Source organism: Plutella xylostella, chromosome Z (genome assembly GCF_932276165.1).
Source record: "Plutella xylostella chromosome Z, ilPluXylo3.1, whole genome shotgun sequence".
In the NCBI taxonomy this organism is placed as follows: Eukaryota; Metazoa; Arthropoda; class Insecta; order Lepidoptera; family Plutellidae; genus Plutella; species Plutella xylostella.
The window spans coordinates 7,082,379-7,098,919 of NC_064012.1; the positions used below are offsets into that span (position 1 = coordinate 7,082,379).

At 38.7% G+C, this 16,541-nt stretch overlaps 1 protein-coding gene across 3 annotated transcripts in view; it reads left to right on the top strand.

The window, feature by feature from the left end:
• The window catches only part of LOC105397006 (homeobox protein caupolican), an 88,360-nt gene that overhangs the window by 51,317 nt on the left and 20,502 nt on the right, over positions 1–16,541 (top strand). For all 3 annotated transcript variants that reach the window (XM_038122202.2, XM_038122204.2, XM_038122203.2), the window contains exon 2: positions 8,644–9,012. In XM_038122202.2, coding sequence (XP_037978130.1) covers positions 8,644–9,012 — 369 coding nt within the window. The remainder of the gene's footprint in view (positions 1–8,643; positions 9,013–16,541) is intronic.

The window sequence follows — 16,541 nt, forward strand, 5'->3', positions numbered from 1 at the left end:
TAGTTACTACGCGTATGTAATGTACTTATGTAGTTCTATGCCAGGTGAGGAATTATTTTGTTGTGACGAGGAGTACTCATGTTTGGACAGCTGAAACTCAATCACACGCCTTTAAATCCGTATGTTTGTGACACATCATACTCGTAATACAGTAAAACCAAGTAATACCCATAAGTTAGTAACAGAGCCTACAGAGATGCGCGGTTCAGAATTAGAGACCTGCGCGTTTTCTGCATATTTTACTAAATTATACTAATGAGGATCCTCATTTTGGTTAATAAATTAGACTTTTTTCAAAACAAAAAGTTTGAAGTTCTTTCGAATACCTAATCAATATGAATTAACTGTTATTTAATTTTTACAAAAATGTTATTTCATAACACATTTCAATTCACATACCTAACAAACCAAAGTACTGTAATATCATCATAAGTTTAGGAAAATCCGAATAATACATGTAAGAATAGCTTTATCTTGAGCCATTGCAACATCGTCGCCTGTCAGAGCTACGTTATACATTGTGTACGAGCTACAACGTAGGTTATAATGCACTGGAGTAAACTCTATACATGTAAGAATATAGATATATATCGGGTTCTGTAGTATAATATAGTGATATGCATCACGCTGAGCGACACTATGTGTACATTAAATGACAAGTCTCGCACTAAGTGTGAGTAATGCTGTTATTCATCTTCAGTTGTCTCGGCCTGTACCAACGACATACTGCCTAGGCACGGGTTTACTCGTATGTGTAAGATATCTTGTGGGCACGTTCACTTCACTATAAAGGTGAAGGAGAGGTATTCGATTCAAGTGATTGCAGTTAAAAGGTAGTTCACGATGACGATTAGGCCTATCTCATCATCCTCATCGGAAATTTCATCCCCGTGTTGTTAACATAAATGCAATAAAAGGGCATGGCTTCCGTGGAAATTGAAGGGTTTCGTCATAATCTCCACGCTCGGAATACAAGCAGAACCTTACATAAAAGTTTAAATTACATTAAGAAACCACTGTAGATCGTAACCGTAAAAAAAGAAGTCTTAAATGTTCTCGCAAAATAAAACTCTCTAGCCTCGAGTCGCACTTACACTTTTTTTGCAATTGCCTTGTTGGAAAGAGTTTCAGTGGTCGCAGTAGTGGCGGGGAGGCGTCGCCCTGGCGCCGCCAGCGCTAGCGCCGTGCTATTATATACCCAACTTCCATCGAATAGGGCAACAAGATTTATGTTTATGGCACACATTATAGTGGCGTCAATTGAAAACTGACGATGGAGGATCTTGATATTGCCTTCAGCTCGACGAGGTGTCTTCCCATTACTTTGATGGTAAAGGACACCGCAAACACCGGTCGGTCGTGATCACCATTATCTAAAATAAATATTCGACAATAATATAAAATGGGACGTGTTTACGGTCAGAGGGTGCTGCCGTTGATCTTTTTATATCGGCTGGAATGGCTCATTCAGTTTCGGTCCTTGGGCAGCGTTAGTGATAATTCCGTGCGGCTTAGCATCTTGCAATCACAGAGGATAGAGGTAATAGAGTTGCGATTATGAAAAGTGTTTCGTTTGGGTCACGCGAGCTCACGGTCCTCGGCGCGCCTCTCGCGCCTCCCCGAGCTGCGACCGACTCCCGTTCGTCAAGACACTCAAAAGAGAAAAGGAGCAGCGTTTACAGCCCAATCATTTTAATGATCGGTTATCGATTTGCTGTATGGCGTGCTCTTCTAAAGGACCAAATTTTAGTGGGCCCGTTTACGCCGCCGGTTATACTCTAATCTATGCACCGGCGGCCTACCGTCGTCGTCACGATATTATCGACTTATCTTCGTTCTTATAATTTTGGAAAATTCCCGTAATAAAATCTGATAACAATCAAATTATTATAATGTCCTATTTAACATATCTCGTTGGACGGAGCAGCAAAATTGGAGCGGCGACCGGCGCAGCCACGGCTCGGAACAGTTTTAGCTAATGTAATGGAAATTATGAGATCATCTTTATACCATTTAACTGTGCTTTTAAAATAAACACATTATTAAGCCTTTACTGTCCACTGGTCAGGTTTATGATGGTGCATTCCGCGTTCGAAAATGGGGATTAAATTAAAGTGCATCCGTTCAGGTAGCCAGTAATTTTGTATTGAATTTATTCATAACAAAAAATGTTGGCGCGTGAAGCTGGCAGGTCTTGTAAACAAAGCTGCGACGCCTCCGCGCCTCCACCTGCACCCTCTCGTACGAATTAAACTGCTCAAGATATTCCGGCCCGATAACATCCATAATGACCCAGTGGCACTTTCTGCTAAATTTGCAAAATCGACAAATTTTGGATTTGAGCTCCACTGCTCCGGCTTATTCTTGACAGAGCAGATACGTAAAAACTCAGTTCAGTATGTAGGTAGATAAAATTCAGCGTAAACTTATTAGTACAAAGTGTTATACAGGGTGTTGCAAAAGTGGTAAATATACTAAGCCGAGTGGGGGTGATTCAGGGGTTCATTGTGAACCACTTTTGTTATAAGAGAGAAGTTCGCGAAAGTCCTACTAACATTGTTACTAACGATAGTGATAATGTGTCCGCATAGCGAATAATGTCCTCAGCATGGACAGGTATGGAGGAGGGTTCACCAGCAGGTCAGGTAATCAGGTTAACTATAAATGTCACCCTAAGGCGGTGGACACATTAAGATTGTCCAGCGAGCGAGCCTGGCTCACCCGACGCTAATAAAATATTGACAACTCTGTGAGCCGGACCGAATGTCCAAGGAGAGGCATCGTAAATTTATCAGCAGGTCCTGCTTCAAGATGGCGCAGTCTTCGAGACGTACCTTTAGTAATTGACACATGAAATAGGGTTCCGGATATTTATTCAATTTTTGTGTGTGCGATATGCTTTTATGTTGTTTCTTCATGCCTTTTGATTTTCATTTCAGTAACTAGCACAATTAGTTTTCCTGTAAAGTTTCTAAAACTAAAAACCCCGCAATTGCCATTGAGATGTCGAAAAGGTCTGTTTCTCTTTAACTATACTGTCTGTAACATGTGTCGAAATTCGCGTATTCGATATAGATTGGTTGGTGAAATTAACAGTTACAACTATCATAAAACACTTAAAAAACATAACTGAAAATAAGAAGGCCTACGAAGAATCTAGGTTAAATAAAGCAGATTTAATAACTTTTTTTTGTGGAAGGCTAACACATAGTCATATAATTAGATATTAAAATTATACAAGATATTTGTTATATTATTTTGGATTTAGTAAGTACTATCTAAAAATATTACTGCAACTGTACTGTTTAAAAGTGTAACTAAAATATATAGAATTTTTCGATATAAAAATGAGACAGCCTCATAAAATATAAATTAACACGACTTTTCCATTCTGTGCTTTTTATTATAATTTTAGCTAAGCCTTTAAACTTTGCCTACTGTTAGATACTCTATTGAGTACATTGTGTAGGTATAAGCAGTATAAATTGCTCTTTCATGTCGTTATTTTCACTTGTTAATATTTCAAAGTTAGTCGTTGAAAAGAAAGCCAAAAGTAATTGCATTTATAATATCAGTTGATTCCGTGCGATTGTGTAAAAACTAATAAACTAACAAGACAAACGTTGATAGTTTTGAAGACATTTAATTAAATCAATTGACACACTTCGTCACGTTATCGGGTTTGTCATCGGCATAATCAACGGTCCTCGCTGACAAACAAACATCTCAAGTGTCAAGATATACTATTTACTGGGCATTTTATAGCTGAGCATGGTTTACATTTATTATCAATGTTGGATTTATATGTATATCCCAGTGCCAGTCAGATTCACGCTTATAGTGTACAATACATTAGCCATAAAGGGCCCTAGAGAAGAGCGATGTGTATTTTCTAAAACCTTAGGTGTTTATTGGGAAAATGGCGCTTGCCCTCGGGGTAGGGTGTAGGCGTTGCGTCAGCGTTGCATGTCGTCTCGAGGTATGTAATACGAGGACTAGGAACTGACTGATGTTCATTATATTATGAATTAAATGGCAAATGAAACAAAATACTGTTTTTCTTAAAATCTAATTCATCGATTTTCAGTTGCTTCCTTTTCAAGTTCCACCTGAGGCCGCCTGTAACGATTTTTTGAATGGACTTATTGTTTATTTACAGTTGCCTCGTTTTAGTTCTGCTTGCCTTGCCTTTATATCAGTTGAGAATAGAATTGCGAAATTATAGTAGGTATTAAGTAGTACTTATTTAATAAAATCGTCAGGAACCGGTGACTAAAGTATAAAATAATAATATGTAATATAGTTTACGTAGAGATACAAGACATACGAACATGTGTTCTTATGCATATTTATTACCCGTTTAATGGTCTTTCCTATCTCTAATTACCTAAATGAACACCTGAAATTATATTATAGTGCATTTGAATTTGTGAGAGGTAAACTTCTAAAATGCTATTTAAGTACTTGTATAAAATCTGTTGGGAGTCAAGACTGACTCAATTTGTCGTCTTGGTGCGAGCGACAATAGAATGAGTGATGAATGATAGCGTTGCTAACTAACAGGTTTCACAATCTTACATACAGTTGCAGCCGCACTAAACATATTATTAAACCTTACTGCTCACGGAATAATGACCGTTATTGAATGAAAAGTTATGTTGTGGTGTAGCACCTTTACTTAATTGCAAGTAATATCGGCCGCATTAAAAATAAAAGGCTGCGTTCTGCTTTTAAAATGTCGGCTAATTCGACCATGAAATAAGATATGAGTGACGCGCGTAGCCTACTCAGTCATCGGCTTCGAGAACTGGAATAGATAAAGTGACGACTGCGGACAGGATTGAAAATAATCAATTACAAATCATTGTCATCCCCGTATCGCATTTACGCACAAAACTGCCTTATGAAGTAGTGCCGCGAGAGATACCGTAGTGGGTTTACATGGTGATAACACAATCAATTTGTAATATTGAGATACAGAATACCTAGTAGTTGCGTGTCGCGCGGTAATTAGCCGCATGTAGCCGCGATAGCACGAACGTCCCGGCTGTGTCATTATGAACCCGCGACCACTATTTAAGTATGAAATTGTGATTCTGATCCACCGATAGTAACTGGACGTGGACATACTGTTATTAATACGAACGCGTGATTGTCATATAGCATCGTTCAACGTGCCAGATAGGAAGCCGCGATAACGTCCTGAAAACGCTAAAATACCTCTCCTATATGGGCGCTGATAAAATAGAGCAGGTACAGGGGGTGTTGAATTTGTAGATTAGGATGAATATTTTATGTACTTAGATACATAATCACGACAATATATATCGATAATCACGACATTGCAACGAGATGTCAGAATAAGTTAAAACTAGGCACAATATTTAACATTTTAATATAACATTCAGTATACCATGTTCTTAGTTTTGACAAAATGGCTGTAGTATTCTTATCGTTGACGAAAAAATTACGAAAAAGGCAAATCAAATGTGTCTAAACTAGGTTAATTAACATACTTATAGGAGGCAGGATGATGCATTGCTAGCATAACTATAGTAAAAATTAAGGATATGTCCGACAAACAGAACTCAAGAAACTAAAAGGCACTACAAAGTCAAATAGAACTTTAAAACAACATATTTATAACAATACCGCTCTCAAAGTGACCGATACGGTATAGAGCGTTGTTGAGTTAGCCAAGGACCACTTGGGTCGCGCTCGACCTACTCTGTCAACACGATCTTCAATAAAAACTACTCCATCCAGGGGAAACCAAACTTCATATGACAGTACAAACAAATCCTCTTCTGCAATACTCACACAAAAAATAAATAAAAAAATCATTAGTGATTTCGCTCAATCTGTCAAAGCAGGAGTGTTAAGCAAAGAAGGGGATCCGATTATTACATCCACGTCAAATATAAGCCCTGCAGTGACTCTCGGTCCCTTGATTAATTTAGAAAAGTAATAATAAACATTGTCCAGTGTCACTTGTAAGTAATACATGAGTGTACGCAATTAAAGTATCGTTGACATCGTCTTTGTAAAGATGTATGTTTTTCAACAAAATAATGTAAAGGTGCAATGCTACAACGGCAGCAATTATTTTAATTAATTAATTATTTAGCAGATAGCGGCTCCGTTTTCAGACGGGTCATTTTAGGTTGGCGGTAATAACAACAATTACTGAGTGGAGGGACTGAAAGGTTACGTACCTATCCCTACTTAAGTCAGTACCTTCATCATAGTTTTGACGCTTTTAGCCCGTATGAATAATAAATGGGACATGGACACTGGCTAGCAGGGGAAACACGGATTTTTACTACAATTCTGTCTGCTTTTACATTATCATGATGCTACAAAAAGTAGCTGCTATTTTTGGGCTATATATAATAGAAATAGTTTTGTGAGGAAGTACATTGTTATTTATATGTATGTCCAACATACTTGATCAGTTCATAATACCTCACTAACTATCGGGGAAAGATATATGAAAACGATCTCTCAAACACTTGAGCCCTCAACCCATGAGCCATTACCTGATTGAAGATCATCGCATCACTATTTGAAAATCTCTTCACTGTCATAGTTGATTTAGTATTTTCCCCAAAAGACGTTGTTCAAATATCGGGTTCTGTTGTAAAGAAAATAATCTAGATGCTTTCTCAAACGAGCCGAGGGGTCGTTGTGTACAGAGCCTAAGTTCACTGATGATATTATTTTCTAAGACCGAACCTCATTTCACATCATGGCATAATAAACCTTACTAGGTGCAGCTAAGAATCAAACTGGATCAACCAGCTCAGAGTTTTATTTGATCATATCTGTTGACGTCCTTCAGAACTCTCCTCTTTTCCTTTAATCCTTACCGCGATATTTGTTTTTGTTTAAAAAGGCAACTGTTTTTAATATATTCAAGTAGTATGAATACTTATAATATATTATTTTAAAAGTTCATTAACAAATAGTTCAATCAAACCTATGGTAAACAATTAACTTAGCTATTTAAAATCTAATTACATTTTTGGTATTGAATTATCTATCATCAGTAGAGTTTAATATGAAGTTGTATTGAATACCAAAGCTGGAGTGGACACTTATTTGTTTTTCTGACTGTACCACCCAAGCCATAGCGTTGAAAGAGGATAGCCTGCAAGGTGTATACGGCCGCAACACATTGATACTCACTTCGATGTTATCGTATATTAGCCCAGTATTATAATTGAATAATTTAGCATAAATTTAATAAAGTTCATAACAAAATAAAAACTGGAATGCCTATCGATCGTCACGCGGTATAAGCCTAGCTTAAAATATGATCAGCGGGTAGACTTTAAAAACTCACGTAGTCATTATAAAGGTTCAGTAGACAGAGGCTATAATAAATCTGTTTCATTGTGGATACGCTATAAGTGTAATTAATTTCCAACACAATTAGATGTTTCGCTTTGCATTAATTAATTTTTAACCGAAGTTTAATGGGAATAGTTGTTACTTATGTAGTGAGACATGGTAACTAAATAGTCTAAATCTCAGTTCAGTTACAATTTCATCATCACTTGGGCAGCGTATGTGCAACTTCAATCGAAACATAGAAATATTTACTCAGTTCCAGTTTACAGGTAATATGTAATAAGGTTGTTTTTAATACAGTCACGCCGAATTTACATATAAATGTAGAAATTACGCTAACTATATTTGAATGTGTACTACTTTGTACAATAATTTTCTACTACTCGTAAAGTAAAATAAATAATGATATCGTACGATGTGCGAGAATTCATTATGGTCCCTTTTCTACTGTTTTAGAAATTTATTGGATACGTATGCCTACCTAATTAATATGTATATTCTTAGTACCTACTCCTACCTTTATCTATTTATGGCGGAGTGTAATAAGAAGGAAGTCATGTTTAGTGCGTGTTCTAGTTATGTTTTTTTATTTATTAACCTATTCTGTCCCACAGCTATGCAAAAGTCTCTCCCTACTTCTTCCACCTATCCCTTTTCATGGCTTCCTCATACCAGTTTCTACAAAATACGTTAATTTTGCAATCATTATACATGATAGTTTTAGAACTCAAAATTAAAAAAAGTAATAATCAACTATGAACTAATCATTTTGTATCTATCACACCATACCCTAATAGGTACTTACAGAATATTTGAGAAACTAACAAACTTCCCATGTTTTGTGGGGACACCTAAATTTCGGATACGGTTTTAACTTGTTTTTAATGCCGTAATTCGGTCAACCCTGTGGTCGTTTCCGCAATTTTTACGCTAGCGTCTACGTTTTACAGTGCAAATTCAAAACGATTACAAGTTATCGCTCGATGCTCTTGTATCGTGAATAGCAGAAATAGTTCAGCAAGCATATTGTAGAGCACTGTACCTATGAGGATTCGATACACCATATGGTTCTTTGCTGTTATTGAAATAATTTCATAGCCACACCAACTTTCTTCAAATTCTTCATGTCTGCACGTACCTACCTATAGCTACAGTTTAATTCATAAAATCATTGGGGCCTTATTAGATTTTCGCATACAGTGTCCTGTTATAAAACTTTTTTTTTGTGTTTAGTGTATCTAGGATCAGGAGTTGCCTAAACACATGTTTAACAGTAATTTAATTCTGCAGCTGCTGGTCGGCAGCAGCGGGGCGGGGACCGGCGGGTCGGCGACGTCCCCGGACGGGGGCTCCAGCTCGGCGGCGCCGCTGTCCCCGGGCGGCAGCGGCGTGGCGGGGGGCGCGCTGTCCCCCGGCGCCGGCTCGCACGCCTCCACCCCCGCCGCGCCCTGCTGCGACACCCCCCGGCCCATCATCACCGACCCCGTGTCCGGGCACACGGTCTGCTCCTGCCAGTACGACAGTGCCAGACTCGCCCTCACCTCCTACCCGCGGCTGTCCAGCGCGGCAGTCGGCGTGTACGGCTCGCCCTACCCGTCCACTGACCAGAACCCCTACCCCAGCATCGGCGTCGATAGCTCCGCGTTCTACTCTCCACTGGTAAGTGAAACTTTTTTCAGCTGGTTTATTTGATACCCTCCTGTTCCGTGTAATAGAAACGGAACTAGCAAAGATTCTCCACGCTTTGCAGATGAGGGTTACAACTTTGGAAGAGATATCGAGTAAGTACTTGTATCGTCAAATCTCTTACACATTCTGCACGATGGACAGTCAGGGTCTGCTAAAATTGTAGTTTCGCCCCAATCGAAATGGTTAATAACCTCAAGCATGATTTTAGTAAATTAGTACCTACCTATCAATTTGTAGTTTGTCCGTAGCAAGTGCGGTTTATCGACAGCGGGCGGCGAGCCGGCTTTCCGGCCGTGTGGCGTGCGGGCACCGCCGGCGCAGTAGGGCCTGCACGCTGCACCCTTGTAGTGGACTATAAAGTACAATAAATCAGGACTGCTTTATAAAATAAAAGCTTATGCGATGAAGGCTGAAATAATAACAAAAACCTACAGAAAGGTATCAAATAGTCTTCAAAGAGCATTAATAAAATATGCGGATATCCTGTAGTCAGAGAGAGAATGTTGGCAACCCTAGTGATGCCTGCGCGAGGCTCAAACCGGTCACTGCGCAGTCGGCCAGAAAACCGCCGACACCTCCGCGAGCGCTGCAGCCGCCTTCGCAGCTCTGTCCCAAATCATTAATATTTCATCTAAACTTGACTGGAAAAAGTCTGTCAATATAGCGAAACCTGCCAATCTACATTTTGCCGTTTGACGCCATCCGAGTGACTGGACGCGGACGAGGCCCCGCCTCCTGCCCATCCATAGACGGAATGGCTCAAATACTAAATGCAATATTTGCAAATAGACTTGCTCGACACAAGCCGTTTAATATTCAGACTGAAGGTATTCGAATAGGCAGTTTACATAATGAAGGAATAATTTACCTTTCCTTACGTACACTTGTAGGCAAAAACGTTATTTGACAAAACGGGACCTGCCGAGTCGAGGTCGGTTGTCGCTTTGTGCTCCAAAGGAGTGTGGTGATAATTTGTACAGGGCTGGGCTGTACATAATTGACCCGTATGAGGTGAGCATTAAGGTTCAATAGCTTATTTGTAAACAAAGGTGAGCTACAGCTTACAGCAAGTCGGGAGAGCAGTATTATAGCGGAGCCTAGAATATTCTTCCTAGTAAGTACTTGCATACTTGAATCATGCGCTTCTTGCAAGTGGACGTACTACGAAGGGATATAAATACAACAAATCTAGCTGTTTTTCTATGAAGCTAGAGCATTTTACAACTTTTACTTAGAAACATGATTCATGATTTTATACATTACCAAAGAAATACATATGTAGAATTCATATTGCATCAAAAATACACTCGCGAGAAATTGTAAAGTTCCACACACAAAACAAAATGCAGACACCAAATGCATCGATGTTTTACATCGAAATAGATACCATTTTAAAAAAAATATGATTTGGTATACAGTGCACTCTCTAATAGACTAGTACGTAAATAAAGCCTGATTTGGTCTGAAAACATATACGAACTAGCTCACCTGGTAAAATATACACCTAAAAGGGTAAGGTATGCCATGATAGTTTAGTGCCACTTTAGATGTAGTGTTTAAATGCCAGCTGCATTTATTTTATCTGATCTGTTAAAACCTTTTGCTATAAGTAAGTAAAATGCCAATATTTAAATAACTATTGAATAATAAAGACAATGATTTTTCCAAATTTTATAAGTTTATTTAATATAATAAGTATATCATTATTATGAACTACATTAAACTATATTGGACTATGTTCTATTGTTTGCACAAAATGAGTTTTTATTGAATGAGATTACTACTAAGTATGTTGAGCAAGACCTTTACACTTAATTATACAAAACCTTAATGTACCCAAAATATATCTACCTATAAAATGTTCATATACTTAATAAAAAATATGACCATAAAATAAAATTATGGCATTATACAAAAACCACATTACAAAACGCTTTTAATTCAAGAACAATAGATTTTTTCACAAAAGCTGCATAAAATTCGTTGGACATTACTCACGTGAAAATGGGCTAAGCCCGGAAAAGCCAAGCGGGCGAAGGATGATCAGCTTTAACCGAGCCAAGTTTTTCTTTTTGTAATTTTATAAGTGTTGAAATGTTCATAACGGAAGCGTTCAGTGCGCGAGCGTTCGGCTCTTGTAAGATTACTTTTTCGTTTTGCGTTGGCATCGGTACCGAAAAGCAAAGAAATGAGAATTTAAAGGTATTTCACAGGTTCGCAATTCGCATTTTTCATACAGCTAACGGTAATACTGTGCTTCTGCTTTGAAGTCGTACATAAAGAAAATAGCTCAACGGCATTATGTCTTTAGTTCAGCTACGTATCAGGCCCACTATGCAGCCACTAAACCAATTCAGAATTAATTTAGACGGTCTTTATAGTAGTCGGCATTATGTATGTTTACCTAAGTACATAATAAACAGTGTTTTTAGATGTCAGCCCATTTACAAGCCGGAGGTCTCTATCATTAATATATTTAACGATGCAGTACGCTTTGTGTCCCTGTGCATGTCTAATAACAGGTGTTTAAATGTACCTACGTATATTGTCATTGTGTGCACTATTCGTACCTAACTCACGACTGAGTCTGGCTTACGTGCATCCGACAGTTTAGCGAACAATGACGACGCCGCACCACACACATACCTTAACCAGTTCAAGTTTGCCGGCCACAAGCCAACGGGTTATACACTGTAGCTCTTCAGATTTAAAGCTCAGAATGTTAAACGCTAACCTCAACAATGATTTCAAGAAAATAATATGCAACTGCCATTTTGTAGGCGAACGACTCCGGTGGCGCCGCCATAGTCTGTTCCCTTGCTGCGGGTTATCAACAATACAAGCAGCGCCATCTATTATCTATTGTTTGAATTGATAATCGATAAAGCCAATCTGTCTTGCGGTTTATGGTCACATTGACAATGCTAATTACAGCAAAAGTTTTTATGTTAGCTAATCAATGTCGGTAACCTAATTAATAGCTGATTAATCAATCATTTCGTTTGGCACACTTTTATAAATACTATAACTGTTACTTTAGTGTTTCGCATAAAATTATACACGTATAAGTATTAATTGCCAATTAATAAAACTTTGTGTAGCTATTTTTGCAATGCAAATTGCATGCCAACATTCTTAAAAGGAAAGTGTTCCTTCGAAAAACGTCTGACCCAATACATTGAAGAGACTAGCTTTACCGCCGAGTTTTGCTTCGCCTTAGAATGAATTTCTATCCGTGAAGGTAGTTCTATTGTCCCTAAGGATCTTAACCCGTCACCGTACCTAAGTATTTTTATGTATGTAGGTAGGATTTAATAAGTTTAGATGGCTGAAACAAGTTTTATTAAGAAACTGTTAGTGGCAAATTGAGAGGAGGGGTACATAAAATCTTTCGTCAGCGTGCCGCCACATCTGCGACAGCGGCGGCGGCGGGGCGGCTGGCGTCCTGCGAAACATATCTCATCCGTTTATTGTAAACGGAAATCTTCATGACTGTCTTGAGCCACTGCGGCGATATAATCACACCGACTGATAGACAAATGACTGCGACATCCGAATTTGATGACGGAATTAGCTGAACAAATCGACTTTTATCTTGTAACACAACATAAACCACAAAATAATTATGTTAAACATGATAAACACACTGTTAACACAGACATCAAAAGCGAAAAATTACTTGTTGTATAAAATACCGAACGTTTCCTGTAACAAGCTAGCAGGAGTTTAACAGTCTTTTCATTATCACGACTGAATTAAAAGTTCGATAAGTCGAAACAGTCGTTGAGAGAGCCTTCCCGACTATAAAAACGTTACAAAATGCCAATTTAAATTCGGCATCGCTAATCTTAAGTCAAAGAGAAGAAAGAAAGCAGAAATTCAATTAAAGAAGGGCGTTAGAAAGAAAGCGTAATGCGCAGGAGACGGTAGAGCAAGGGAGAGGGAAAAAATAAATAAAATTGAAGAGGAATCGAGTGAATTGAGAATGGCAATTAAGGTGTTAATGAGGGTTTTATAAAGACGTCCCGCCTTGTGGGTGGTCCACGGTTAGCTCGCTTTCTTCATTAATCACTACAGATTAAGTCCCGACCTAATTATCAAGTCTGTATCGAGCATCGGATCAGCGAGGCGGGCCAACAATAGCCGCGTATCATGATCCAGTAGCAGTAGCTAACCAGATTATAAAAACTATATATTTATATTAAAATATATTTACAGAGTGGTTAAAATATTTAGTTATTATTTGCCGAATTAATCAATCAAAATAAATTAAAACGATGTACTTATATGGATACCTATAGCAAAAGTGGTAATACTAATTTTATGCGATGATCGACCTGGTTTCTGGTCGGTCTGTCAAAAAACTACATGGTAATAAACACAAATGTTAAGTATGATCATACTACGGTAAGTCTAAAAAGTTTAATAACAGACCAAGCGTAGGTAATGTATTAGAAAACTTCCTTAATGTTAAACTACAATAACTATCTTCTTAAATTATGTTATAATTTTGATATAATTATGTGTGTCTATCTATTGGGGGGAACCTTTTAAGGCGAATCGAAGCTCGCGGGAAAAGTTAGTAATATAAAACCTACCTAATAATACCTACATCTTTTTTTATTGCGATAACTGTTATGCATGGGCAGAATATGTCCAATGCCTTGTTTTATTAATGTAAAAGTGTTGAGTAGTTACATCGATCGTTTGTCTGCCTTCATTGTGCAATAGTCGGGCCAACCGACATGGGCGGCCATGCTTATCACTGAGTACATTAACAACGATTTGACATAAATGCGTTATACCTACACAGATTATGTGCACACCGATAAACGTTGTAAGGGACCGCCTCAAACTGATTGACACCCCGTATGTTTACAGAGACCTTATCATGACATGCACTGATTCTCTATCGCCGGCCCTACGAGTATCTATCGGTTACAGTATGCGATAGCATCAGCGTTCAATTTTAAAGGCGTCGCGTTAGTTTTCTAATCGGCCGGCGCGGTGCTAATTTAGAACTGTTAATTGTTGGTCAGCAAACAATGTCAGTTGAGCGAGGATGGAGAGACCCTCGTCTCATCTTGAGAGCGTTAATTGCTCCGCAAATATACTCATCTTTGGTTGGCGACTTTAATGAGTGGACAAACAGCGGTGCGGTCAGCGCGGCCGCGCTCCCGCCGACTCGGCCACTAATAAATCTTCGGATTTCCCCGATTTCCCGGCGGCTTCCCGCCGCGAGCCTGCGCCCTCGCCGGACGCCGCCGCGCCACTCTTATAAATTACCAGCACGCTTTCGCGATAAATCAAACAACGTCCTGGCTAAATGTATTTACTATTGTTTGAAGACACTTCGAACACCACTATCGTGACCGATGTGTGTGTTGAAGCATATTTCATTGGCAATCATTTGCGGCAGCCCCCTGCCCCGGCAGTGGTGGGTCCGGGCGAGAGTCAGCACTTTGTAAGGAACTGATGTAGCCCCATTGTTTCGTCGTTCTGTTGCGTAGTATTGTGTGTAGACTTAAGTAGAAAGTTTCGCAACATTGCTTGACCACCGGAAGTGTACTAATGTAGACTAATTGAAAGTGTGAGGGCTGTCGGACAGGGGTCACCGGTTTGCCAGAAGTAAATTGTTATAATCTAATTTAATAATTTCTTATAGAATGGCATTATAAATTTCAATTCACAATTTAAAGAGTAACGTTCCCCGTATAAAAATCGTAAGTTTAGTATATTTTAATTTAAAAAAACCGGCCAAGTGCGAGTCGGGCTCGCGCACAAAGGGTTCCGTAGCAGCAATTAAATCAACCTATCTCAAAAACTATAAGAGATACTTTGATCAAACCAAAAATCGTTGAAAGAGTTAATTAGCATGCATCACCTCAATTTTTTTTAGAATTTTATACCCCGTAGTTATAAAAATAGAGGGGGGGGGACATACTTTTTACGACTTTGAGAGCTGATATCTCAAAAACCGTTCACTTTAAGAAAAATGTTTTTTAGAAAACTTTATATCATTTTAAAAGACCTTTCCATTGATACCCCACACGGGTATGTACATCGAAAAAAAAAATTTCATCCCTCAGTTACATGTATGGGGGGCCCCACCCCCAATTTTTTTTTTTACTATTTAGTGTCATATTTTTGTAGCGGTTCATACAACACATATTCCCATCAAATTTCATCACTGTAGTACTTATAGTTTCCGAGTAAATCGGCTGTGACAGACGGACAGACGGACAGACGGACAGACGGACAGACGGACATGACGAAACTATAAGGGTTCCGTTTTTGCCATTTTGGCTACGGAACCCTAAAAAACACGCACTCACGCCTTGTACTAATGTACTACCTTGCGGGGTAGGCAGAGGTGCATTGCTGCACCCACTTTTCGATAGAGTGTTATGTTAGTCCCAAATTCCCAATGTAATAGGGGGCGGGCCTATTTCCATTTTACGGGCACATCCAAGACCCGAGAACAAATATCTGTGTTTAAACAAATATCTGCCCCAGCCGGGAATGGAACCCGGGACCACCGGCTCAGTAGTCAGGGTCACTAACCACTACGCCATTCGGTCGTCTATATTTTTATAACTTCATACTTATTTTTTACACTGGACATATCATTTAAGTCCGATCTGTGTCTATTTAACAACATATGAAGGTTCCTTTTCTGACCATTATCTACACCGGAAGTTAAAAAAACTTTATAAAAAGTTAATTTTTGTCCGCATCGCGCCGCCCGTGGTGCTAAGCATTAAGTCGGTTAAAAAAACAAGGTGTCGATGAAACTTGAGATAATTTTGCGTTTTTTAGTTTTTATAGTGTAACAAATTTAACTAGGTTGGTATAATAATTTGATTCCTTGTTTCACAGTACTTATTTTATAAGGATTCGATGGCATAAGAAGCTTCTAATTCTGAGTAGGCAACTTTTTGATAACAGCTGTAGGAATAGCTACTTAATTATTTTTTACACATAGTTTATTTACTTTCAGGGTAGAATTTACCTAGGTATTAGTGACGGTACCGTTGCCAGGTTGACCTGATATAATATTAATGATTGTACATTGATGTACCCGAGATACTGTTTTTTTTTCATTACAGATTGATAAGGGGGTTCAAGATTGAACCATTACGTAGGTGTGAACATAGCAGATGTTGTTAGAGTATTCTTACACCTTCCCACACTGTGCGCTACGATTTTTGTAAAGAATTAACAAGATCATTTTTAAAACTCTATACTTTGTGTCACATTGGTCTACCTTCAAGTGCGATTTTTCTGCAACTAACAATAGTCAGTGTTAAAATTTAACGCTATTTATAATATTGTGACAATATTTTACGTGGGCACCTTTTGTCCCGGGCTCTGCATGGAGGAACGGAGACCACCGCGGCGGTTGCACCCGGATGAAATATACACGTCACTTACAACAATGTAATGAAGATATCTGCGAGTGAGCTATGAATTGAATTGAACTGAATTCAATTGCTCCG